The sequence below is a fragment of the Meriones unguiculatus genome, chromosome 2, assembly GCF_030254825.1.
Source record: "Meriones unguiculatus strain TT.TT164.6M chromosome 2, Bangor_MerUng_6.1, whole genome shotgun sequence".
In the NCBI taxonomy this organism is placed as follows: domain Eukaryota; kingdom Metazoa; phylum Chordata; class Mammalia; order Rodentia; family Muridae; genus Meriones; species Meriones unguiculatus.
In genome coordinates, this window is record NC_083350.1 from 145,259,779 (window position 1) to 145,287,195 (window position 27,417).

General features: G+C 44.7%; 2 protein-coding genes and 1 pseudogene across 2 annotated transcripts in view; 1 reads left to right on the forward strand and 2 right to left on the reverse strand.

Annotated features, from left to right (window-relative positions):
• Nucleotides 1-1,176: 1,176 nt before the first annotated feature.
• On the reverse strand, nucleotides 1,177-3,464 carry LOC110545879 (eukaryotic translation initiation factor 1-like). The gene is made up of 3 exons (XM_060378629.1): nucleotides 3,366-3,464; nucleotides 1,592-1,728; nucleotides 1,177-1,417 (listed from the first exon to the last, which is right to left on the reverse strand). The coding sequence occupies exons 1-3, from the start codon at nucleotides 3,462-3,464 to the stop codon at nucleotides 1,177-1,179; spliced, it is 477 nt and encodes a 158-aa protein (XP_060234612.1).
• Nucleotides 3,465-12,269: 8,805 nt separating this feature from the next.
• LOC110545878 (RNA-binding protein 7-like) lies at nucleotides 12,270-15,303 on the reverse strand (annotated as a pseudogene).
• Nucleotides 15,304-15,402: 99 nt separating this feature from the next.
• Fgf2 (fibroblast growth factor 2) overlaps nucleotides 15,403-27,417 on the forward strand; it is a 53,083-nt gene continuing 41,068 nt past the window's right edge. Inside the window, exon 1 of the mRNA XM_021632299.2 lies at nucleotides 15,403-15,810. Within this exon, the coding sequence (XP_021487974.1) occupies nucleotides 15,636-15,810 (175 nt within the window). The 5' untranslated portion in view covers nucleotides 15,403-15,635. The remainder of the gene's footprint in view (nucleotides 15,811-27,417) is intronic.

The window sequence follows — 27,417 nt, forward strand, 5'->3', positions numbered from 1 at the left end:
AGCTAGAGGGTCTGAGCAAAGCATTCATACTGGGGAATTGTGTGATCAGAGACATTGGAGTTGGAGTCTCAGAGGAATCAGAAGAGCTTCTACATTGTGCAGGGATGGCATGGGTGTACCCAGGTGAGACACAACCGTAGAAGGGAGCAGTCACCACGCTGATATGTGGAGGTACAGTCAAGTGAGGAAGAAGCACGTTTAAGAAGCAACAGAGAAGAGATTGGCTACCTGGAAGATATATCCAAACAGCAAATACATAGCAGCAGTGGAATCAGGTTTCTCACTGCTATAACAATTACAAGTACAGAAAGGGAGAAACTGAAAATAAGTCTAGTGATGCGCAAGATCAGAACTGGATATGTCACCTACTTAATGTCTTCTTTGACAATAATGCCAAGCTGATCTTGCAACCAGACCTAAATGTCTAAATTCTATTCTGTGCAAACTCCTCCAAAATAAGGATAAACATCTCTAAAAACCCTCTGCTTTCAGGGCTGGGGCAGGATAAATGAAAAAATAAATTTAGAACAGTTTCATATGTGTCAGAAACTAGCAAGCAATGTTAAAAGGATAATGTAGATGTGTTTAAACAGTGGGTCTCTCAACCTTTTAATGCTGTAACCCTTTAATACAGTTCTTCATGTTGTGGGGAACCCCAACCATAAAATTATTTTTGTTGTTACATTATAATTGTAATTTTGCTACTGTTATGAATTGTAATGTAAATATTGGTATTTTCCCATGGTCTTAGGACACCCTTGTGAAAGGATCATTCAACATCCAAAGGGGTTGTGACCCACAGGTTGAGAACTGCTGTGTTAAAGGAAAAGAAAGCCAGCCTGAAGGGGTAGCCACTTCTGGCATAATTCAGCTGTCTATGTCAATGATAGAAAAAGACATTGCCTGAGTAAATTAAACATCTGCAAGTCTCTGTTGTATACAAGTAGATGGATAAATGGGGTAAAAAAAGGAAAGCTTTTTCTTTCTTTCTTTTTTTTTTTTTTTTTTGCATGGCTCCTTTCAGTTTATTGCATGAAGGAGTTACACTAGTCCAAGTTAAAAGCGGACCCCAAATGGTTACTTATACAAGAGGTTTTTAAACTTGTGACAAGGGACAGAAGAGAAATTCTACCTATTGCAAGGAAATCCTCACTTAAGCTTCAGAGCCACAAACACTTAAAACCCATGAACCTTCAGCTGACTGTCCTTAGCCAGCACAATCTCTATCAGGAACTGGCATATGTTCTTGCGTTGGTCACCCTGTAGCTGAATTATTTCTCCATATTCTGGATGCTCAATTACAGTATCATTGCAGGCAAATTTCTTCTTAAAGGCCTTCACTAGTTTCTTTTTATCAAAGTCATCAGCAATCCCGTGGACAATAGTAAGGGTCTTCCTGCCGTTTCTCTGTTGAATTCTTTTTTTTTTCACTTAATTAAGATTAATATTTTGTTTTATTTTTTTATAATTTTTATTTTTTAATATTAGTTACAGTTTGTTAACTTTGCATCCCTGCTGTATCCCGCTCCCTCTCTCCCTCCCAATCCCACCCTCCCACCCTCATCTCCTCCCTGCCCCTTTCCAAGTCCACTGAATTCTTATATGGATATAATCGGCAGTGCCAGCAGAAAGCAGCAGGTCATCACCTTTACTTGCATCAGCAAAGGGGTGGAAAGAGTGGAGGTTCTGGATAGCGTTTCCTTGGTGGAAACGGCCTGCAGAAGGCGGCTGCGGGAGAAGGCGGGGGCGGGAGCAGGGGGGTGGGGGGTGGGGGAGACAGAGCTTGGGAAGCCAGGGGACTCAGTGGGAGGCAGCTGAGTCCTTGGAGGCACCTTAGTGACTGAGGACAGGAGAGCTTTTTCTTATAGTGACATCAACCAACGAAAGTGAAGGAGAGACAGCATTAGGAACTACTACTCAGCATCGTGCAAAAGTCTCAGGCTTTTAAGCAAAGGGACCACTTTCTTTTTTCCAGTATAATATTTTTATTGATTATGTCTAAGTTTCATATAATGGACCCAATCACTTTCCAGTCTTCTCAGTCCCCACCCCTTGTGACCTTCCCTAAAGAAAAGAAGAAGAAAAAGAGAAAAAAAATTAAAAACAAAACAAAACAAAACAAAAAAACAAAAAACAAAACCAAGTCGAACTTGTGTTGCCCATATACTTCCTGGAGCACTGTCAAACTCCCAGTGGCCAGCCCCTTAAAGAAAACAGTCCTTCTCCTGCTCTTAGCCTTTGCCATCAGCCATCAGCCATCAGCCAGGAAGAGCTACACTTCATCACAATTTTAAAGAGTTCTCAATGGCTTTCTGTCTAGACGGTTTCCTTTTTTTTAGGGGTGAGGTTGCCACAGAGGCCTTGTGAGTCTGCAGTCACTGGTACCACTGCAAAAGAAGCTTCCTTGCCCTTTATAGTCAGTGACAGCACAGATCTCTGTCTTCCACACGGTTTGCAAAGAAACCACTTTCAATTAAAATTACTAGGAAAGACAATGGGAGTAGTCACAGCCTAGTGACTATGTGACCTCACTGAGTCAGATCACTGCATTTGTGTATGTAGCACAGAGCCCTTAGCAATGCTCTACATCATCAAATGTTATCCTGAAATGTGTGTGAAGGTGAAGCTCTGGGACTCTGCTAGTCCTCTGAAATGTATGCCCCAGGTGTCACCCTGAAAAATGATTCCATCAAGTGAAAACAAATTTTATGATTAGAAACATGAAAAGTTCACAAAACACCAGCGAACAATGAAACTTGCAATACTTTAGGTGAGTAAGGATGGTTCATTGGGAATTGTACTCTGATTTTCTATGAAAGGCTGGCGGCCTGTGATTGTGTATGGGGTTGAAGTCCTGTAATCACCTCCCGATCTGGTCAATCAAGAGGATGAGTGAGGAGTTCTGAGGTCTTATTTCAGCAGAAATGGATGAAGAGGCACAGAACTAGAAACACAGTCAAAAATCAAAGTTGTCAGAGTCATTCCTAATGCCAGCAGTGCATGGATTACATGATTTCATGGTGATTAGAAGCTGGAAGAGACTGGTGGTAGAACTCGACCAGCATGTGAGATATTTCTTATTAATCAAAAGTCATGGAATTTTTGTTGGGGGTAGGGGAGGCTACTGATTGTCCATTCACAATGACTCCCAAGCCAACAGCCTCAATATACTGCTAAAATCTAGCGGCTAGACTTCTGGACACATCAACTAATACCCATTGCTCAAGTCCATTTGAAAGAGAAACTAGGGAGGCAGGTGGCTTGTAGGCCTTGGTTAAACAGGTGCTTTGGGTGAGAGGCCTTGAAGGGGGGGCCAGAAGTACCTGGAAAATGGGCCTTCTATCTCTTTATGGCTATATGGCTACATGATTGTTGAAGTGAGAATATGCAGGTTCGGCCACTTCCAAAGCAATGTAGGCCAAAAACCTTGAGAGAGGACCTCGGTCTCCTGAAATGTGGACCATGCAAGATCATGGACATAGTGACTATTTCTGGCCTTAAAATACATAATTCTACAAGTTATGTGGCACGCTAGGAAAGTAGAAGGCTAAGTAAGAAGAACACCGAAGAACTTTTATAAAAATAATCTTAGCCACGGTTGTAGCAGTGCACAAACAAAACAAGAGTAATTGGTGTCTTAGGCTAGCGGACTGTGAATGAAGTATTTATTGTATTCATTACTTGTTGTCATGTAATTGCTTAAGCAATAAATGAAATCAAACACTTAAAAATAAATGGGTGGAAGCAGCAACAGCTATTAGAGAATGCTTGAGGAATTTTGCTGTAGAAGGAAGCAAAAAACTGGGTAGTGTCTGGGAAAGGGAGTAGGCTCATGGAAGAGAAAGGCTGTTTTGAAATAAGCAGCATGGACATGTATTTGATGGGAATGGCCTGCTAGCAGAGGAACCTGGTGTTACAGAAAGCAGAGTTGCAGGAGCCAAGGGCTCCAGGAAGAGAAAGGAGCAAAGCCACAAGCTTGCAACTGCAGGGTTAGCCTCTGGGTACTGAAGGGATGCAAGTGGGTTAGGTACTTGACACAGAAAGGTGAGGAAATTCTGCTCTGGTTGGTTCCATTCCTTTAGTGCCATAAGCAAAACAGAGACTTGACTCAGGGTTGTAGCTGTTGGAAGACAGTCTCAGGCTAAGGCAGGGTGGGAGGGCCTCCAGAGAACCAAGAGTCTACTGCCTCTGTGCAGTAGCAGATGGAAGATAGCTAGTCTCAACTATGCCCTCCCTCCATTCTTTCTTTCTTTCTTTCTTTCTTTCTTTCTTTCTTTCTTTCTTTCTTTCTTTCTTTCTTTCTTTCTTTCTCTTTCTTTTTCTTTCTCTCTCTTTCTCCTTCCTTCCTTCCTTCCTTCCTTCACCTTCTTCTTTCTCTTTCTCTTTTTTTTTTTTTTTTGAGACAGGATTTTACTATGAGGCCATTGCTGTCCTGGAACATGCAGTGTGGACCAGGATAGCTTTGAACTCACAGACCTCTGCCTGCCTCTGCTTCAAGAGTATTAAAGGGCTCTAGCTTTCTTCTTTCAGTGGCTCTTAAGGAAAAAGGATTGAAGTCAGTCTCATAAAAGTTCCTAATTTCCAAAATGAGTTGTCTAATTGTTGTCATTCTTTCCTTTTGTGTGGGAACAAAGAGACTTAAAGTACACTTGTAGCAGCTTCCTGAAATATTAGTTTATATTTGTGTTTTGAGTGTTTTTAAGCAGTGAGCAAGGAATTTTCTAGAAATATCACAATGAGTGGGCCTAGATGTTGATGGTGTGACCCAGGTGTCTTCTGCAGCTGAACAAAGGGGGTATAATTTATGTGAGTGAAGTGGACTTCTTCTCATTTGATGACTGAAGACAAGGACATACAAATGGCATGATCAAGTCCTCTCAAAACTCATACTTTTTACAGTCTGCGCTCTGGTGTCATTAGTAGTACTTCATGTTAGCAAGGTGGATGTGAATGTGCTTGGAGATCTATTTATTCTCAGTGGATCTGGAAATAAATTAACAAGAGACTGAGCTAAAAACAAACATGTGTGCCCCGACCCGGGGGATTTCAATGGGTTCCTAAAGACAGAGGGTAGAAGGAATGAGGGGGGAAGGGAACAAGAGACTCGAAGAATGAAGCCAAGTCTGTTTGTCTGATCAAGGTCTCGTTTATTAGAAATTTTTACCCAACTTACATAAGGAGAAGGCAGGAAAGGGGGAAGGCTAGATTACTGCTGCAGGAGATGGGAAGAGTACTTTCATGGCTTGAATATTGCACCTGCAAGATACCATAAGGATGTTTTCTTAAGATATCTCACGGATGCTCTAAAACTAACAGACAGATGTCCTCACAAATCTATCACCCATGATTTAGGGTCTTAGGTAACTCTTTCACTAAATAGCTTTAGGTCTCCACTAAGTGACCTTTGCTCACTACTTGGCTTTGGCTTAGTAAATAGCTTTGTCTCCACTAAATAGCTTTGGCTCACTAATTGACTTTGACTTCAGTAAATAGCCTTGGCTCCCAGCACATGTGAGGAAAAAGAAGAAACTAAAATAGGTATTTAAATGATCAAGAAAGAAAATGGTCAAGCATTTTTATTGTTGTTGTTCTGTTAAAAATGCATATCACGTGTAGACTGTGTTTAGCAAAAAATGAACAAATGAAAGGTTAGTGTCTTTAGCTGGCATTTCCTGTCTATTCCCTAAATATCCCTGTTGAGGTATGAACATAAAAATGTTCCCCTGTAGACTCATGAGTTCTCTTGGTCTCTAGCTGGTGGCACTGTTTTGGAAGGTTAAGTACTTTAGGAAATAGATCTATGGAAAGCAACAACCAGGTTGTGAAAAACTTTTCTTGACCTCCACACATGCACATGCTTACACTCACACACACAAAAGAAATACACATATTTAATCAATAGAGCTATGGGGTAGTTTCCATAATAAAGCTATGGAAAGCTGCATTAAAAAGATTTGTATTTATTTTTAATTGTGTTTAAGTGTGTGGGTATCGATGGGTGGTATGTGCATGTGAATGTAGGTACCCAAAAGGCCAGGAGAGGGCGTCAGATCCCCTGGAGTTACAGGTAGTCTGTGAGCTGTCTGATGTGGAAGCTGGGAACCAAACTTTGGTCCTCTGCAAGTGGAAGAGCAACATGTACTTCAACCACTAAACCATCTCTACAACTCAAAAACTACAACATAATTCATAGGATATAGTATCTTCATAATATGTTGACAAATGGAAAATAAGGCTATAAAATAGTATGTTCCACATGACTAAATTTTAGAGAAACAAAATAAAGCAAAATAAAATCTACCTATATATTTCTGTACTTATTTGTTCATCTGTTTATGGCAGGCTTGCCAACCAAATGTATCTATCAATGACAATTTTTGGCTAGAAGTGTTTGTCTTATCCTCATGATCAACTCTCACTTCTCAGTATAAAAAGTATATAACTGGACACAAGAGAACTGACAGAGTAACAGACAGTCACATTAATTAGCCTCCCCCTTTGAGTTATCTAAGGTCTGTCTTTTTAGATTAAATCAGCAGAAAGTAATGTTCTTCAAACGTCAGTTTAATCCCCTGAAGAAATGCTGTTGCATAGCTATGAGTAAATATTGAACCCTTGGCTTTTATTAGGATGATATGAAGAACATTTTCTCTCTGTTTTGCAAAATCATAGTTACAATTGTCAGTTTTTCTGCCATGCACTCCTCTTGTGAGGAGCTGCTAACAGTGTTTCAGGAGCATTGACACAAGAGATAACTTGAGATTTCACCATAGAACACAAATCTTAGAGCACCTCTTACTTCCTTTATTGCCTATTGATCTGGATGCACATCTTGTATAATTAGGTCTTATCCTTTTAGCTGATGCATTATACACACTTTTAATTTTACTTTTAAAATTAATTGTGCACATGCATGCATACATGTGTGTATGCATGTTATGTGTAGGCACGTTTGCGCGTGAGAGAGAAAGAGAGAGATGGACGGGGTGTGACAGTTTCCCTTGAACCTAGCACTCACTAATATGACTGATCTAGGGAGCCAGCCTGCTCCTGGGAACCTCTTTATCTTCCTTCCAAGCACAGGAATCACAGAAGCACCACCACCACCTCACATTCATGGAGGTGATGGGGATTCAAACCCCAGCTCTCACACTTGCATGTGCATGGCAAGCGATTTACCCAGTTAGCCATTTCTCTAGCCCCTTGCTTTAAACTTTTAAAAGTCTTCTGACATGTTTTTATGGTCAGTTCCTCTCAAATGTTTCTTCAAAATAGAGAGGCGAAGTTCTGAGAATTTCCAATGTTCTAGAATAAATAAGAAAATTGGAAAATTAGTGCTTTTAGGTGTTCACATGAATTTATAGGATCTGGGTTTAAACAGTTGTGGCTATCTGTGTCTCCTGTGTATTTATTATCTGATGTACATGAGCCCAGCTTATGGTTCCCATTGAACTTTTACTGCAGTTTCATTAAGAAACCACTGATCGAAAGAGTAACTTTCCAGATAGCATATTGTTTTGGATACTTTAGTGACATATATTTTCCTGCCTAAGGGGAACACTATAAAAAATTTAAATCTAGCTAAATCCCATTCCAATTTTTTTAAAATAGTGCTCATTTCTTCTGATACTTTGAGAGAACACATTGACTCTCAAAACACTGCACTGAATTGGAATGCTGTATTCTCATGAGGACTGCAGGCTGAGGTGACTAAATGACCTTTTCCATTCCGGTGGGGAGTGGGTGCCTCCTGTAGGTCAGGATTGAGGTCACTGGCTGGAAAGTTACAAACAAAGTCATAGTTTTGGCAGAGGGAAAGTAAACTTGGACTACAGACAAAGCCAGTGCTTCCTCGGTGATGAAAGAAAACGTTCCCACTTCTCTTGTGTCAACGCAAACACTGGGCATAATCACCAGTCTGGATGGTCAGGGTTGGTCATGCTCCTGAGCCTGGTGTGCATCACTGATTGCCCATGTGTGGTCAGGGTGAAGCTACTGATGTCTGGGACATGTCTGGAAAAGCAAGGATGTTTCTCAGCAAACAGAACTTTTGAGCTGTAGAGATGGAAGAAGCCTGTGGTGGTCAGGAACCTTTTGTCCAGAAAGACTAAGCTCAGGAAGGGTCATAGTGCCAGAAAATTCTACCTGGAGACCTAAAGGAGAGATGTTTCTTTCTCTTCTTGCTCTGCACAGGCTCACTCTCTCTCAACAAGAACCTGCTGTGCCTAGGAATCAAGCGTGTGCTCTTCATTGTGCACGGCAGGGCGCCTCTCTCTTTAAAACCATGTGCGTTGGCTTGGCATGTTCCTCAGTGGGTAGGGTGCCCTTATAGCATGCCAGTCCTGGAGTTTGAGCCCCAGCACTACATCGACCTCAGAGTGGTAGCATATGCTGTAATCTCGGCACTTGGAGGTGGAGACAGTGGGATCAGGGACGCAAGGTCATCAGGTCATCGTCAGCAAAATTCATAACCAGCCTAGGAAATACAGATCTTGACTGAAAACAGCAGTAATGAAGCTGGGTTGTGTTAGCACTTTTGAGTAGTGAGAGAGGCATGGCTGTTATCCTGTTCTCTGATGACCAGGTGTCTGCCATGTTGACTGGCAAATAGATTTTTTTTTTCTTTTAGCCTTAGATGAAGAAGAGCCTTTCTTACATCTATACTGTTGATTTTAGTATAGATGTTCCAGTTTGTGGAACGGCTTTTCAACTTTAATTTTGTTGTCTGTCTACTGATCAGCATTGTCAGCTTTCTAGTGTAGACAGCTGGGTAAGAATGACATCTTTATGAAGTTGTGTTTATTGCTGGTAGGTCTACAAGTCAGTGTAGATGTCGCAGAGCTAGGCTTAACCCTGTCTTTAAGATTAAATGACGCTGCTGAGCAAAGGTCCTGAAAGAACAGTTTCTACACATGCACATGGAGACAAGTAACAAAAATGCTATTGCAGTAAACCATGTAACCTGCATGGACATCAGTATGTGGAGCCTCAATGTGTGGCTGTGCTGTGCTCTTGGTACCTGGCGCTGAAGCAAACCAAACAGAGCCGTAGAACCACCACAGAATATCTAAGACACAGCTGGAGTGATGATGTCAGCTGCCAAGAGATGCTGACAGCCCTGTACCATTTCTGTCTGAACACACAGTTTTGCTGCTTTCACTGGGAGTAGGCATGCTTGCAAATACTCAGAAAAAGGTGTGAAATGAGCTTGGGAAAATGGGCTACACCAAAGAAAAGAGGTGGATTAGGATGGAGTCCAAGGACATCCTCATTATTTGTTAACTTCTGGGTTTCTTGTTTTGTTTTGTTTGCATGTGTGTGTTTGTGCTTTTAAGCTGGTTTAAAAGACAAAAATAAATCTAATTCAAGTTATCAACAAAATATTTATGAGAAACATGGCCATAAACTTATATTTAAATTGTTTCTTTAATGGGGCTGGAGAGATGGCTAGGAGGTTGGGAGCACCGACTGACTGGCTGCTCTTCCAGAGGATGCAGGTTCAATTCCCAGCACCCATAAGATGGCTCACAACTGTCTGTGACTCCAATTCCAGGGGATCTGACACTCTCATTCAGGCATACATCTAGGCAAAACATAAATTTACATTAAAACATAAAAATACATTTTAAAATGGTTCCTTTAATAAAACACTAAATTTGTGGGCTTCTGGAGAGAGCGCTCAGTGGTTAAGACCTTATACTCCCCTTGCAGAGGACTTAGGTTTGGTTCCAAGCACCCACATGCAGTGGCTCACAACTGCCTGCTGAGACACGAGGCACACATGTTGCATAGACAGACAGACATTCAAGAAAGGCACTCATGTACAAAATTAAAATATATAAACCTTAAAAAATCCAATGTAAATTTAAAAAGAAGAAGCCCATGTTAAGAAACTAGGAACATGAAATAGGCTGGGACACTGCCTGCTTGAGGCATCCCATGTGCCCTGTGACAGCTGGAGGCCAGGCACTAAGCCACCACACATTGTCTCCTGATTCTGAGCCTCCCTTTTCTTGTATTCACTGAGCTCTGGTCCATGTGTATTTCTGTTTCACCTCTAATTATGGAACTGAACATTAAACATATGAAACTCTGATGAGCAAGGCAAAAAGGAAATAAAATGATCAGAAGTCTCCTGGATTATAGGGGGGCATTTTGTTTTTCTAGCTGAGAGCACAAGATGAAGTGCAGAAGTCATCAGAGAGACAGAGGTTCCTTTCCCGGCAACTTAGAAAACATGGCCAAGTGGCATCGTTGTGTTCTGGACAGTCTGCTTGCTGTCTTTTGTTTCTCTCTCCCTCTCCCTCTCTTTCTTCCTTTTCTCTCTTCCCCTCTTCCCCATCTTCCTTATTCCTTTGCTATCCTTCGAAAACATCCTAACAGTCTTAACCCATGGTGGGTTTGTCCCCACATTCTCACATTTAGCATACTGGGTTCTGACACACTCAGCCAGTACACACAGGCTTCCGTCTGCACACTGCTTTGCTTTTTCTTTCAGACAACCTTATAAACACATTGGGACTCTTGGTATAATTCCTTCAAGTTTTCCTGAGCCCAGGATATTTGGGGCTACTAGTGCTTTCTAGCCTCCCTGGTGCATCATAAAGAGTTCTGAAACCAACCCATCGACCTGACTTTTGTTGGAAACTGTAGACTGGTCCTTTCTAGTGTCTTTGTACACTCTTCCCTAAAGGAGTGGGATACTCTATCTTTTTCTTGAGGATTTCATATCAGATTATTATAGTTATTATGTGAATAAATAAGTAAATAAAAAACTTTACTTTGTAAGTAAAAAACAAACAAACAACAACAAAAAACAGTTGTACATGTGTTAGGTGTGGCTTTAAAAAAAAAAAAGTTCCTGAGTGAGGTATCCCAGAAGCAGAAAGACACAAATGGTATATACTCACTTATAAATGGATATTAGACATAATACAGGATAATCATACTAAAATCTGTACACCTGAAGAAGATAAGCAAGAAGGAGGAAACTGGGTAAGATAATCAATCCTCACTCAGAAAGGCAAATGGGATAGACATCGGAAGAGGGTGAAAACAAGGAACAAGACAGGAGCCTACCACAAGGGGCCTCTGAAAGACTCTACCTAGCAGGATATTAAAACAGATGCTGAGACTCATAGCTAAACTTTAGGCAGAGTGCAGGAAATTTTATGAAAGAAGGGTGGGGGATAGAAAGACCTGGAGGGGACAGGATCTCCACAAGGAGAGCAACAGAACCAAAAAATTTGGGCACAGGGGTCTTTTCTGAAACTGATACTCAACCAAGGACCATGCATGGCAATAACCTAGAACCCCTGCACGGATGTAGCCCATGGCAGCTCATTGTCCAAAGGGGTACCCTAGTAATGGGAACAGGAGCAGTCTCTGACATGAACTCAGTGGCTGGCTTTTGATCACCTCCCCCTGAGGGGAGGGGCAGCCTTACCAGGCCACAGAGGAAGACAATGCAGCCAGTCCTGATGAGACCTGATAGGCTAGGGTCAGATGGAAGGGGAGGAGGACCTCCTCTATCAGTGGACCAGGAAGGAGCATGGAAGGAGAAAAGGGAGGGAGGGTGGAATTGGGAGGGGATGAGGGAGGGGCTACAGCTGGGATACAAACTGAATAAATTGTAATAAATTTTAATAATTTAAAAAGTGTAAACACTAAATGAGAGCTCTTCCGCTGACTGCAGATGCCCAGATGCAGGTGTTCCTGGAATATACATCAGTGAATGTGTTGTATGCATTGGTGGGGGAGGAAATCATTAAAAAAAAAGTAATAGTTCCTTATCGAATTATATCTGATGAGACAAGCTCACAAATCTTTTTTTTCTATTTTCTCATTTATTAACAAAATACAGAAAGCCATTTCAGACTACCAGCTTGGATGCTTCCTACTATATACACCAAAATGAATCATTACCAAATTTCTTGCATAAAAGCGTGAGTAATTAAAATATTTGCTTTATAATGCAACCAATCTATACAGGTCATCTTTCCTAGAGTGTCTGAAATGACCAGAATGGTGGCACATTCTTTTCCAAAATCCATCCTCTTTAGAAACCAGAGGTAAGGTAATTAGAGTAACAAACAAGGAGCAATAGTTCTAGTTCTCCATGAAACTGCTGCTAGGTTAAAAAAATTTTTTTTTCAAAGACAGGGGGCAAATTGTGGGGCTACCCTGTACAGTTTTTTAGAAATACTTCCAGAAAAGCTTAATTAAAAGGGTCTAAAATGGCCCTGTAAACAATGTCGTTGAGATGCTTGTTAGTGCTGAGATGAGGGCCATTTCCCAGCTCTCCTGTCCCTTCTGTTATCATAGTCACAGCTCCAGCCATCCTGATTCCTGTTGTCACAGTAGAAATCCTCTGCTACATTGTTTCCTCTGCAGTGACAGTCAAACCCACGATCAGACTCACACTGCTCATGGCTATCTGCTAGGTAGGGGTGAGAATTCTGTCTTTTATGCTGTGATGACAGTGCATCTTGTCGCCCCTGGGAGCTAGAAGACTGATTAAAGCTATGAACCTGTGGCTGAACTGATAGTGAAAATCCCGACTGATCTGCATGTGGAGAACCAAATTTCCCAACCTATGACATCTGTGTGAAAACACTGTTCATCCCTGCTTGCCGCTGATACCCTTCTGGAGAAGAAAGGACCTCTGGACCATCTGTGCTGATGGAGTCACATAACCCACCACCCTTTCCTAGCTGTTAGGAGGCGTGGAGGTGTGATGCTGGGGGTACGGCACACTGGCATCCTGAGAAGCGTGGCTTCCTCCTGGTCTAACCTGAATTTCAGAAGGCCTCCCGCAAAGCTTGATTTCATGGAGGAGACTCCTGGCGTAGAGAACAGACACTTCGTGTTTGAAATTCACAAAGGCAAACTGCTGGCCCAGCCTGGTGGAACAGCTCGAGGAGTTCCTCGGCCACCTTCGTCTCCATGCTGCCCACGAACAGAGTGCAGTCGACCTCTGCAACACAGCCCCCCGTCTCCGAGTTGCCTCCAGTGCCTAGGCCGACTACCTGCGTCACGAATATCCCTGAAGTAAATTACATACTCACTAATTAATACTTACTACACGAGTCATTTCACTTAATGTGCTCCTATTGATAACCATTCATTGGTAATCGTTTGAGTTGTTTGCAACCATAAGCAATTTACTTTGGAATCCTGATTTTCCTAGAATTAGTTTTCGCCATTTCCTATAAATATGGTTAGGATTTTTAGGTTGAAGAAAAGGTTGAATAGATACTCCCTCTCTCTTGACTTTGGAGGGAACTAGGTGTGGGAGGAAATGTAGTTCCTTCCACAAATCTCTGGTCAATGCCATCAGTTAACTACTCAGCACTGATGCTCCTCAAATTTGTGCTGTAGTTGCTATCCCTTATCTTGTATGCAGGGGGAATGCTGGCTGGGGTCCTACTATGTGTCTCTTAGGGCCACTCTCAGCATTAGAACAGAGCTGCTTGTCTTACTGGATCCTCAGTGAAGATGTAGTTGAACCATTCTGGAAACTGATGGCAGAGAACTGATAAGGTTGAGATCATGTTGTCCCCAAATGGTACCTCAGAATTTAAGAAAACAGCTCCAAGGACCATGCATAGACTGGACCTAGGCCCCCTACACATATGTACCCGACAGGCAGCTTGGTTTTCATTTTGGTCCCCTAGTAAGTTGAGCAGGGGCTCTCTCCGACATAGACTCTGTTGCCTACTTTTTGATCACTTCCCTCTGGTGGGGCTGCCTTGCCAGACTACTGAGGAAGAGGATGTGCTCAGCCCTGATGTGACTTGATGTGCTGGGTTGAATTGGCAGTGGTGGCTCTTTTCTGAGGGGGAGAGGAGGAGAGAGAGAGGGAAGAAGGGGGAAGGAAGGAAGAAGGTGGGACTGGGAGGAGAGGAAGGAGGGGGCTATGATTAGGATGTAGAGTGAATAAATTATTTAATAAAGAAATAAAATAGAGCCAGTGGTCATGCAGGCCTTTAATCACAGCACTCTAGAGGCAGAAGCAGGTAGATCTGTTAGTTCGAGGCCTGGTTTGCAGAGTGAGTTCCAGGACAGCCAGGGCTACACAGAGAAACCCTGTCTCTAAACAAACAAACAGAAATGGAAAGAAAAAAGAAAAAGCAGGCAGTTGCTCTCATAATCCCTTAGTCTTCTCTTACTGGGGTGTTAAAGCCCACGTTTGAGATGTGTCTATCCTGTACCTACAAGTCAGGGAGTCCCCACCTCTGAGGACAGGAATCAGAACAACCAAGACTTGCTAAGTTATGCTTATGCTCGTTAGACGGCACCCCTTCAGCATCATTCTCCACGGTGCACACAGCTCCCAACTTGACCGAAAATACACAGGTCCCTATGTAGCTCTGGGGTCTTCACATCTGTTCCAAGAGCCCAGATTTTCACTAAATAAGTTAGTATTTTTCCCATGTTAATTTGTCTCATGTTGTCGGGACTTCAGCCATGAACCTATCAGAAAGCGAGGGAGAAATAAGCATGCTCACACTTCTCTGCTTGATACACAGCGGCCTGGAGAAAAGGCCTGTCGGCTTAAAGTTTTGGAGATTTACTCACACTCATCACACACTTGAGTGTTAGTCTCCGTAGGCTGAAAACCCATGTCCTTCAGGATGACCTTTTACAGATAGCATACAGTAGCCCTTCTAGAAGCTTTCCTAAATCTGTATTTCCTCCCACTCTGCTCAGTGCGTGACTCCTCAGAGCAGTTACTCTGGTTCCCCCTCCTGGCCTTCACCCTTTCCGTATGTGTGACTACCATACATGCAGATGCTTTGAGCCCAGGTATTTGATGTGTGCAGGTTTCCCGAGTCACTGGAGCGATGTGCCCCACAGATAGGGAAGAGAAGCATCTAGTTTCAGAGCAGAGGCGCTGAGAATCTGACTGTCGAGCCTATTAGGGTCTACTGAAAATCACCAACTGCAATTAACTGCAATTTTGTGAGACTCGGCTCTTTCCAAGAAACATCTAACAACTGAGGTACGGCAAAGCGCCAGCTCTGGGCTTTTACGTGTTGAGGACTGGAAGCCGGTTTCATCTTCCCACGCTGTCTCGGGCTGGGCGCCCAGAAAGGAAACCCAGGCGCCCCCTTCTCGGCCTCTGTCTCCTGCACCCCGTCCTTTCACAGTTTGCGCTCTGCAGGGACTGGAGATTTCCAAAGGCTGACGCGATCCCTCCCCCAGTTCAGACCCTTCCGCTGCTTTGGGGTGGAAGGCGCGTCGCTGCGCTGAAAGGCAGGCTTGGAGAAAGTTGCTTTTAAACTTTAGGAGCTGCGTCATGGCAGTCGCCTAGAGAAGGCTGCGCCGAGCGGGACAGATTCCTTGCAGCTTACGGGCGCCGGGCGTGGGGAGGAGGCGGCGCGCGGGGCGGGGGCGCGCGGGGCTGGGGTGCAGGCGGGGACGGGGGGGTGACGCTGCCCGGGGCCGCTGTGCCACCCAGGGGTTCTGCCGGCTCCAGGCACAGTCTGGCCACACTTTCCTGCGAGTGCGGCGGAACACATACTGGGAGGCTGGCAGCCCGCGGGCGCGCCGCGCTGGGGGGCCGAGGCCGGGGTCGGGGCCGGGGAGCCCCGAGAGCTGCCACAGCCGCGCCCCGGGGCCGCGGAGGGGCCATGGCTGCCGGCGGCATCACCTCGCTTCCCGCTCTGCCGGAGGACGGGGGCGCCGCCTTCCCGCCAGGCCACTTCAAGGACCCCAAGCGGCTCTACTGCAAGAACGGCGGCTTCTTCCTGCGCATCCACCCGGACGGCCGCGTGGACGGCGTCCGCGAGAAGAGCGACCCACACGGTGAGTCGCCACCTCCCACCCGCGCGCATGGTCTAGACCACCCAGCTTCCTCGTCCTCAGGGACCTGGGGACACCTAGACGCGATGTCTTTCAGCTTTAGGCACCATGGACCCAGGGACAGAGGAAGCATTCATTCCCCTGTCCTCAGGAATAGGGTCCCCTGCCTTGCATCTGCTCCCGCAACTCCAGGTGGGCTGGCCCCTTAGTCTCCGGTCCCTCACTGGCCACCTGCTGCAGCCTAGATGCCAGTATGCTCGAGAGGAGGGGTCTGTCCAAGGCTCTTGGGGACTGGGAGTAGGCGTGTCTCAACCAGGGCTCTGTAGCTCCTTGGCATCCAGGCAGGACTAAATGTTCCTCAGCTGAGCCCTGCCCTTCCATTCGGACTTGGTGACCAGGAAGATGTGGCCCTTACTCTCACAGCTATCACACTCTCCACCCACCCAGCGTCTCCAGGTTATTCTAGAGAAGAAAGCTAAGGGATCCAAAACAGACAAGAGACTAGCAAGCCAACCTTTGCCTTAGTAAATCATCGCAGACCTTGTGAAGTGCAGATCCTTCGACAGCGCTGAAGTGGGAATACCACCTTGCAGTGGACTGGGGATGAGATAGGAATCACAACTCAATTTCTGTTATAAAGATATACCCAGTCACGGATAGAGAGACAATACTGTTCTAAATCAGCAGGCTCAATTTCAAGGGCCCCAACATCACCTGCAGGGCTGCTGTCACATATCGGACCCAGCCTCCGGAGTCAGGGATCAAACACCTGCTTTTCTGAGTTTCTGTTCCGTGTAGTGCTTGTCCAGGAACCAAAGTTGGAGAGCCATTGGCTGGAAAAGGCCCAAGTGGGCTAGGTAGGTCAGTAAACGTTAGGGGCGAGGGACGTGCCAGTGGTTTAAAACATCTGCATTCATCTTTAAGGGCTCAGGTGGGGGTCCAACTCTTTTTTTTTTTTTTTTTTTTTTTTTTTTTCCTGAGAGAAGAGTGGCCTAGGGCCTGTGTTCCTGGGTCCTGGAGTCTTCCATCCAGAAGGTCTATCTTTTAAATGCCTAGTGAATTCTAGTCACCAAGTAAGGAGCAGAAGGAACAGAAGCCGCATGAACACAAGGAGCCACCCTGTGAATGGACATACCCTTTCATACTTGCTGAGTATATTTAAAGCATAATGCGAAATTTAACTAACATATAACACAGAAAAGATGTGCTAGTTAATGAGACAGGGTGATTTTTCAACACACTGTATGATGTGGAAATGGGTTAAAAAAATACCTATCCTACCACTTACATTTTTTATGGCAAAAGCTTATCTGGATGTTTTCTTCTTTGTATACTGTGGCACAATGCTTTCTGTCATCACTGCTGTTATGGCTAACCCTAACCCTAAACCTAACCCTAACCCGAACCCTAGCCTTAACCCTAACCTTAAACACTAACACTAAATGCTCATGACAAAAATCTTGTTGATACCTCTTGCTTCTTGCGTAGGGAGCACTAAGAGATTGTCTATTATTTGTTTCAGGCCTGCTATAATTTGGAAAAAACTTACCAATTGAAGAGATACTTGAACGCTATTATATGAGCTAGCACTGTTTCTCTTTTCAACTGTAGCGCAGATGTTAAAAGATGTGTCTTTATCTCTGAGGTTTGTCTGCTGCTGGCTCAGCTGCTTGTGTCCCAAGTGGTTTTAGGCTTTTCTGAAGCACAAGTTGTTTTAAAGCCTGTTTCATGACTAAGGGCAGAGAAGCATCTTCCAGTCTGGGTTCTGTTTGGGGATTTACGTGATGCTCTTGTTTTTGAATGTTGCATTAGTTGCAGAATTTTATTTTATTTTTTGAAGCTGTTTGCCTCATAACAAGACAGAAGGGAGTGAGGATGGTTCTGAATTACATAACATATTGCCACCTGTAGAAACAGCTGCGCATTCTCCCCAAATAGCCAATGGATTTTCATTTTTGTACCTTTTTTTTTTTTGAGATAGGACCTCACTGTGTAGCCCAGGCTGGTTTCCAACTCAAGATGTTCCTGCCTCAGCCCCCTGCCTTCCTAGTGATGGGGTTATAGGCCGTGTGTCATCATGCACAGCTTAGTTTTTAATTTTTTAAGATTTATTTTTTAGATTTATTTTGTTTTCTGTGTATGAGTGCTTTGCTGGCATGTATGTATGTGCGCCACCTGTATGCAGTGCCTGTGGAGGTCAGAAGAGGGCACTGGGTTGCCTGGAACTGGAGTTGGAATATTGTGAGCCATCATCATGTGAGTGCTGGTATCTGAACCCAGGTCCTCTTCAAAAGGAACAAATGTTCTTAGCTGCTGAGCCCCCCAGTGTTGTAATCTATAGTTCAGTGATTCTCAAGTGGGGGAATTTGGCAACCCTTAGACATCTGTGGGCAGCATAACCTGAAAGGGCACTTCCAGCATTTAGTGGGGGCACTCCTGGCCATTAATATGGTGTACTCCTGGTGTTTAACAGGGGGCACTCCTGGCCTTTAATAGGGGGCATTCCTGGTGTTTGATGAGTGGCATTCCTGGGTATTTGTGGGGACCTTTCTGTGTGTTTAGTCGGGGGACCCCTCCTCGGGGAAACTCCTGGGTGTGTAATGTGGGACACTCCTGGGTGTCTAATGGGGGCAACCCTGTGTCTTCAGCGGGTTATGTCCCAAAATGTTAAACATCCTGCTGTACTCAGGGTGGACACCCAACTAAAACACTCTAGAATTGAGGTTTGGGGGCTTCCTAAAGTTGTCATTAGCAAAGACAGATACTTACAATCAAGAGTAGAATAACTCCTCCAGGTCTGTGCCGACAACTAATTCTTCTAGAGGACAGCTTTTTCCTCTCAAAACTACCAACCTAGATCACTTTTACAGTCTCCCGTGGACATAACTCATGTACAAAATGTTTTCCCAGCATGTGGAAGGTACACTGGTGGTTGAACAGATCGGGGGAGGTTGGAGGGAAAGATACAGGCAAGAGTAAGTGTGAACACATGGGGAGTATCCTCTCAACCACACACTTACCAAAACAGAGCCACCAAAGCAGCTGGCTTCCCACTGCGTTAATGGGATTCTCCCATCTTTGTGGTCTCAATCCTCAAAGTGTCCTGCTGATGCAAAGCTATCACCCAAAATTTATTCCTTTCTGTTTAGATCTATTCCAAGGTGCAGAAAGCTCTTAACAGCAGGCATAAGCCGATGGTGGCTGTGCCGACCGGTGGCTGTGCCAGCCGGTGTTGATGTCAGCTTGAAAGAAGCTGCAGTCCGCAGAGCAGGGAGCTCATGTAAGAGAAGGCCTCTGTAAGCCCAGGCTGAGGCCAGCGGTTCTCAGCCTTCCTACTGCTACAACCCTTAATACACTCCCTCATGTTGTGGGTCCATAAAGTTATTTTTGTTGCTACTTCATAAATGTGATTTTTCTACTGTTCATTGTACTATAAATATTTTTGGAGATAGAGCTTTGCCAAAGGGGTCACAACCCACAAGGTTGACAACTGACGAATTAGACCCCTGTAGGGCATTTTCTTAATTAGCAATTGATGGGGGAGGGCCCAGCCCACCGTGGGTGGTACCATCAAGGACTGGTGGTCTTGGGTTCTATAAGAAGACAGCATGAGGAAGCCATGAGGAGCAAGTCAGTAAGCAGCACCCCTGCATGGCCTCTGCATAAGCTCCTTCCTCCAGGCTTCCACCAGATTAAGTTTCTGCCTTGGCTTTCCACAGTGGACTGTGATTCAGGATATGTAAGCCAAGTGTAAACCCTTTCCTCACCACAAGTTGCTTTTGGTCATAGTGTTTCAGCACAGCGACAGTAACCACAACCAAGACAGGCACTGAATGGAATTGTGAGTGCCATGGGGTTCCAGGAAACATACTTGAAGACTGTGCTCTGCACTGTGGGTGCTGGCTGGGTGTGGAGTGCCGTTCAGTTACAGAAGAATAGCAAGGTGAGGGCAGGAGTGAAATGTCCTGGAAAGGGAGACCAGAGATGACAACCAAACACAGGTGCTTCCAGGTTCTCAGTGGTGCTCCACCCTGGCTGTTCACTCAGAGGGGCCTGTTTTCTGGACCTTTTCATTTAAAGGCCTGGAAGATCTTTATCTGACGTGGGAGGTGCTGCAAATGGTCACCTTCTTTTTAGCATCCTTGATCTTGTCAGGTGTCTCAGGGGGTGCATTGCATTAAGTGTCTGCTCCAGAGCTTTAAGCAGGGGGTCAGGAGAAATGTTCCAGGAAAGAGAACAGTTTTAGCTCAAGCAGCACGTACGGTATGTGGTGAGGAGTGTGGACATGCTAGCGTTAAATAAAATCTCCTCCAGATGCTCTTACTTAGGGGAAATGAAGGTAGTTAGAAAAGCTGGGGCTGCCCAGGCTTCTCCCGATTGATTGCTCATTGGTCACAAGTCTCTGCTTCCAGGCACGGGGGGCCTGAGATCGACGGAGGTTGACGGTTAGGCACACCCACAAGGAGTGGGGGCAACAACCAGGTCAGCCTGCCTCCTGCACTCTTTGCCATTCTACACACTCCACACAGCGCCAAAAATAAAAACATGGGTTGTGAAATCCACAGATCTCAGAGAAGTAGCCAGTTGCTATGCTATTTCACTCTCCTGACCTAGCTTCTTCCCCACCTGGCCGCTGGCCTGCCAGGCCTGCCTCTCCAGCCTCTGCTCTCTCCCATTCAGTAGTCTTGGTACCCTCTGGATGCCTGTGGCCAACCTTCCTCAGTTTCCGCACACTGAGGGCCAGATGCTTTGAGGGCTCTGTGAGCCTGCTCTTGCTGTTTTGTGAGAATTCTGGGCAAAGAAGCCTTAGCTTTTCCATTGCCCTGTGTAAAAGCGTCCATTCATTTAACGATTCGAGATGCTTTGGCCCTCCCCTCCTTTGGTCATCTCTGGCAAGTGATTCTGCCAATTTGCCTTAATAAGCATGGTATTTACTGTAATGCTGTTTGTGTGCAGTAAACAAATGAGGTCAGACTCTCAGAGCTTATTAATCCTGGAAATCATGCAATCTGTAAAGCAATGAAAGGACAATTCATGAGTCACAGATATTACCACACCTTAGGAGTCTTTAAAGATGAGCTTGATGCCAAGTGACATCAGCCTAGAGAAGGCAACATCCCCCTTCTGATGTGCCCTGAGGGCTTTTGTTTGGTTTATAAAACATCTGTTATGTAACCAGTCTTTTGACACTATGACGACCTGAGAATTCTCTGATTTATGTCATGTGACATAGACATCATTTTAAAGTTAAAGTTGAAAATAAATCTTGTAGATGTGATAAACAAACTGGAACCAAGCTTCGCACATCATAAATGAAGGCCCATAGCAGTGCTGGCAGAGGCATGCAGGGTCCCTTGCCATGGGACACCACTGTCCTCTCACAGGAGATGCTGACAGTGGGATGGTGACTGCTGCACGTGTTGGGAGTCTTCTGTCTTTTCCCAACGCCCGACCACGTTGATTTTTCCAGCAGTCCTCCCAGGCCTCTTGGTGCACGTTTGTAAGGCAGATGGCCTGGGGGGAAAGCCTGCGACCGTGAAATGAGCGCACATCTGGAGCACACATCTTAACCTCATTAGCATATTCTGTCCAAACAAGTCTTTTGTGTTTTTTTGTTGTTGTTGTTTGTTTGTCTGTTTGTTTGCTTGTTTTGAGCTTTCTGTGTTTCAATGTCAAGAATCGGGTCTTTTGTCATGACTCACTAAGTACTTATGGTATATGTGTGTGTGTTTCTTTTTCTTACTTTTTTAGCAAAATAATTACGCAGAGAGCCCAGGCCAGTGTACTGCTACATGCTTGGCAATCAGGATGTCGTCTCAGGATTTGCCTGTCAAATATGTTTGGTTATTCACACAAACCTTTCTTACAGCCCACGCTATGATGGAGGTTACGGTGTTCTCATGGAAACGGACAGGCAGAAAAAACTGCAGGTCTCCACAGGGGAGCCCTCTCCAGGGAGAGTGCTTAGGGAGAAAGCCCAGCCACCATGAAGTCCTTCGGTTGTGGCAGGCCAGGAGGGTGGCACCGTTGGAGGTCCCAGGTGGTCTTGGAGAGCATGGGACAGGGAGCTAGTGCTGACAGGTGGACATGTGTGACAGGTAAGCCAGAGTCACACGGTGGCCAGTTCTCCAAGTCCCCTTGCCCACGGGTATCAATCAGCTCAGGGGCTTGAAATGTTGTGTCCTAGGAGCATGGCAGTGTGGCATGGCAGCATGGGAGACATCTATAAGGCTCCAATTTTTGTTGTGTTCCAGTGGGTATTAACTTTGGGCTAGAAAGGCTCACAGTTTAGGGATGGTTCGTTAGCACATCAAAGTCTGTCTTGGGCTTGGCTCGGTTTTTTTTTTTTTTGGAGCTGCTTTGTGACTGGCTCCTATCTTGACAGCATTGCAGTATTTCAAGTCACACAAAGTAGTTTTCAAGTTACACCAGGTGGCTTCACTTATATTTGTAACAAATTAGAAATCATTCTCATACCTACAGAACTCTAGTTAAGCATTCTACAGTTAAAATTCACTGTGGTTGAGGGCGTTTTCCTCTTCAACCCATTGTTAGGTCAGCACTTAATTATCTGCCTATCAAAGTTCTTTTTTAATGATTGTGGCCAGGGACCCTCTAAACTGTGTGATGTACACTTCTGGAATTTAGGAGAGGTTGCACTGTTGACAGGTTATAAGTTCTGGGAATTCCCTTTTGAACCATAGCCCGTGGCTCTCAGAAGCCAGACTCGACTGCCCTTCACCCCTGACAGATATTTTTGGTCAAAAGAAATGCAGCAACAGTGAGCCAGTATTCAGTGTTTAACTTATATCTCATCCTAGCCGACCTCTGTTTCCCTTCCCACACAGGGTGACTTATCCTGTAACCTGCTGCTTGCCCACTCATTTACAGGAACCTGGAATGTGTGCATGCCTCTGCAAAGGGTTATTAACCTCTGTCTTGGACTGCCCAGTAGAATTCCTCAGTAATAGTTCCCAGGTCTTCAAGGTATTGTGCAGAACTACGATATGAAGGAAAACTGGTCAAAAGTAAGGGTTACATCCTAGGTGTAACTGAGCCATTAAAAAGAATGATCTTGATTTTTAAAATTTTATTATGTATTCATAATTAATCTTATATTGATTTATAATAAGGTGTATGATTAAGAATTCAAATCACCCCCCCTAAAGAGGTAGTTTATTTGTTTTAAGAGAAATGTGTACAGAAGAGTAATGATCTGGCTGGCTTCCATGAGTTTACTGTTCAGGCCCTGTGAGAAGGTGCTGGGACTTATGGGACATAGCCTGACATCTCTATGGGACAAGTTAACTCAGGAAGCACTGAGCATTGGGGAATGACAGAGCATCCCCCACAGACATCTGCTCAGCCGAGGCTTATAGTTCTGGTGTACATTCAGGCACTTAGACATCATTCAGCATAATTATATCTAACAATGTCGTATTTGGAAAATTTGGGGAATCTTGGAGGCTGATTTTTTTGAAGGATAATCAATGGAAAGATGAGTCATTTCTCAGTAAAAATGAACCTTAGAATTTTTGTTAGCGGTTCCAATTTATTTAAATGCATTAGCAAGTTTTGATTTGGATTGAAAAATTATGTGCCTGTGTGTCTGTCTTGTAACTGCATGTTGTGCATATGTGTGTGTGTCTTGTCACTGTGCACATTATGCATGTGTGTGTGTCTTGTAACTGCATTCTACGTGTGTGTGTGTGTGTGTGTGTGTGTGTGTGTGTGTGTGTGTGTGTGTTGTAGTAACTGTGCATGCCCATTAAGGCCAGAAGAGGGAGCCAGTTCCTCGAGCTGGAATTACAGATGTACTGGGGGCTGAGCTTTGTCCTGGGAAAGAGTATCATGTGCTCTTAGTCACTGAGCTCTCTCTCCAGCCCCAGCATTTCATTTTGTTTGAGACAAAGGTCTTACCCTGTAACACAAGCTGGTCTAGAACCCTTGGTGATCCCCCTGTCTCAGCCTCCCCAAGTGCTGGGATTACTGCTGTGAGCCAGGCTGGCCAGCAGCATTTAGGGTTTGTTTGTTTGTTGGTTTGTTTTTGTTGTTGTTGTTTTTTGTTTGTTTGTATGTGCTGTGGGTTTTTCCCCAGGGTTCTGAGAGCTGTTGATTCTTTCTCGGTGGTTTAAATCCTGAAGTCCTATACATCCTTTCATTTTACCTGCTTTCCATTTTGCAAACTCTGAACTCATGCTGGCCCTTGGATTCTCTGTCAATCACTGGGAGACCATCTTCCAGTTCAGTCATGAGGCCTTTCCCCGCTTGCCACCCTCCTAGGATATGTGGCACTGTTGCCTGCCTGGCTTCTTGGGAATCCTTTGTTTTCTTTAGTTTACACTAAGGGTGCTCCTGTCCCCTGCCCAGCATGCTCCCTTGTGTCTGGTCTTTTGCTTTTCTATTTCCTGGCTCTCTTTCTCTCTTTTCTGTGTGTGTTCTAGAATATCTTCAGCAAGTTGTTTTCAGTCTCTTGTGAGTCCCTGCCCCTGGTTTTCCCCTGTTCTCAGGACAGGCACCCGCTGCAGCCTCAGTGTCTCATGTCACTACCTCAGAGTGGTCCCTTTCCTACCGAGAGGTCTAGTTAAGCTGCTTCCAGAGGCCAGCGACAATACCTAAGCTGCCTTTCCTCATTACAAAAATGTACATGTCTGTCTCCCTGTCTTTGGGGGTTCTTCTTTGCCCTACCCTTGGTCTCTCCTGCTGCTTTCCAGAAGCATTAACCTGACCTGTTGATGTCCTCAAATATGCCTATGTTCATTTCATTCCTGTTGCTAGGTTAAAATACTCGACGAAAAGCAACTTAAGGAGAAAAAGGTTGTTTTATCTCACTCCCGCTTATCAGGGAAATAAAGGTGGCAGGAACCTAAAATAGCTAATCATGCCCACAGTGGAGCAGAAAGATGTGAAGGCATGCAAGCTTACTGTTTGGCTCACTTCCCTGACACTGCTACAGTCCAGGCCCTAGACCCGGAGAATGGTGACCCTCAGTGTTAGGCTCAATCCTCTCACATCAGTTAACATATCAAGATTATCCCCACAGACATGTCTACAGACCCATCTGATCTAAACAGCACCTCAGTGAGACACCCTTCCTATTGATTCTAAATAGTTCTAAATTGTCAATTTAACTTAAACATCCCCAAGACCGTCAGCATCTTCTGTCCCAGTCAACGGTCAATGTCCCCAAGACTGCCATGATTCCATGATTGATGCCTTGATGTCTCCAACGTGGCAGAGCCCCATCCTTTCCACAGTTAGTCTCTCCTAGTATCATTTTCCAAAGATTCTTTCTCCTCCATTCCCCTCTCTGAGCCCACTCCATTCTTACCTTTCTCTGGGAAGATACAATCTAAACTACCTCAACAGTCCCGTGTGACTCTTCTGCTTTCCCGAGGAGATGTTACAGAGTCTTATAGTTTTTTGGCTCCTGCCCTACTATAGAGGCAAATACTTTTCTTTATCTGATAGTTTATGTGAACTGGGTCTGTGAGCACCTTGAGATAAGGAGTAGGTTAGATTTTCTTAATTTTCACATATAGTGGTCGCTCAAAAGTGTTTGCTGTGTTAATTAGTCAGTTTACTAGTGTAAACTAGTCAGCCAGGGCTTTTCACTTGCCTTCTGGCTGCCTGGTCATATCCCTGTCTTAGTTCAGCCAGGCTGACCTTTAGAGCTAGAAGCCATGTCTCCTTTCCCTCCCAGCCCAAGTCCTGTGTGTACCGGATTTTTGGCTACTTTATTGGGTTCTTTTTTCCTACCTTCCTGCACCCATATCTCTTGCAACCCCCAACACTAGGTAGGAGAGAAAGAAGGTTGAGGGGAAAGGGGGTGTTGATATCATTAAAATACTTCTTGCTGATTAGGGTGTTGATTTCCTTGGGGCAAATTTGATCTTCCTGGGCAGGATATCTCCAACCAGCAAGCCAGAAACTAGCAACCAACATCAGAGGCAGCAGGGGCAGCTGGGACAGCTGGGGCAGCTGGTGCAGCAGCTGCTTTTCTTGGGGCTCTGGTATCTATATACCCTCTGAAGAGTTCCCAGAATTCCAAATGTAAACTATCTGCAACTGTCATAATCATGTCCCTGCCAGAGCATGAGACAAATGGTAGTTGCTGTGGACAGTCTGAAGTAGCCACCCATATCCCCATGCCTTAAAACATATCTGTGTTTTAAGGGATTTTTAAAACACTAAGGTAATCTACACACTCTCTGTTTCCTAAGGCGACCCACATTTCCTTGGGTGTTCTGAGAGTCCCACAGTTGAGTTACTTACTTGAGGTTCCCTGTGGCTCAGCTGCTGAATGCTGGGGCAATGTGAGGCCAACCTACTTGCCTCCCTCTCTGTCTCCTTTCCTCCCTCCACTCTTACCTCTTCTCTTTCTACTCCTTTTCTTTGTCTTTCCCTGGCCCTCTTTCCTTCACCCTTCACTTTTCTCTCTCTGTCTCTCCTTTCCATCTCATCTTTTTTTTTTTTTTTTTTTTTTACACTTCAAGCTAGGCGAGCACTCTGCAACACATCCGTATCTGAGTTGCTGGGATATTAGTGAGCACAATGTGGCATGTGACCTCTGAAGTGCGGGTTGTCATGGTAGCCCCTCGGTTGTTCTGTGCAGCACCTTTCTCATTAGCTTGAGGAAGCAAGGCGGGTACAACAGTCATCCGCCCCAGTCACTGCTCCTGGGGAAGGAAGGCCTCTTCCCTGCTCTGGAGGAGAGAGTTGCTGTTTCTGTTTGATTTTGATACTCAGCTCCTCTCACAGAGGCAGCGGCTGATCTCTGTGCCCAGTGCCAGGATGCTTCCTCATAATCTCACTGAGGAATGCAGAGCTTCTTCGGGGGATGGGAGTGGAGGTGGGGGGGGGTGCATATTTGATTTAATGCCTAAGTCACTCTTCCTCCAAGCTGCAACCAGAGATCACTTCATAAAGGACTAAGGACTGTCTGTCACCGGTGTTGGTGTCGTTTTTGGCTGTTAGGAAATAGCACAGATAGCTTCACTCTTATTTATGAGCCAGTATTCATCATAACAATCTGCAAAACTCTTAGAAGGACAGAGCTTGTGTGACTGAGTGAGTCAGGCTTTTTGTAATGGGCTGTCTGCAGGGGAGGGTGGGGGAGAGAGGGCTGAATAACCGTCTCCTTTGCCTCCTCTCTAAGCTGAATCATTTTACAAACAGGAAACAATTCATTGGTTTTGTAATGGTCATTATACAAATAGAAACCGGAAGAGCATGAAAAAGTGGAGTGGTACCTCTGTTTACAAGGGACAGTGATGGAGTGTGTGAAGACAAGCTGGAAAAGTATTTTAAAATTATTGGAAAACAAAAGTTTCTCTTGGGGACATACTACCTGATGAGCAGACTTTGTACTGAGTTAGAAATAGATTTAATTTATCTACTATATATAAATATTATGCATCTCACATATAGTATTTCTGTATCTCACATACAGTATTTTTGTTTTTCTATACAGGGTTTCTCTGTGTAGTCCTGGCTGTCCTGGAACTCATTCTGTAGGCCAGGATGGCCTCAGATGCAGAGATCTGCCTGCCTCTGTTTCCCAAGTGCTGGGGTTATAGACATGCACCACCACCATCTGACATATATAGA

What these genes read in the sequence shown, in the direction of transcription:
- LOC110545879 (XM_060378629.1), bottom strand. Translation starts at nt 3,464, where the DNA reads ATGGTCCACATTTCAGGAGACCGAGGTCCTCTCTCAAGGTTTTTGGCC. An exon ending in ATTCTCACTTCAACAATCAT is followed by an intron (nt 1,729 to 3,365) that starts GTAGCCATATAG and finishes CTTCTCCCGCAG; the next exon opens with CCGCCTTCTGCAGGCCGTTT. An exon ending in TATATCCATATAAGAATTCA is followed by an intron (nt 1,418 to 1,591) that starts GTGGACTTGGAA and finishes GAAAAAAAAAAG; the next exon opens with AATTCAACAGAGAAACGGCA.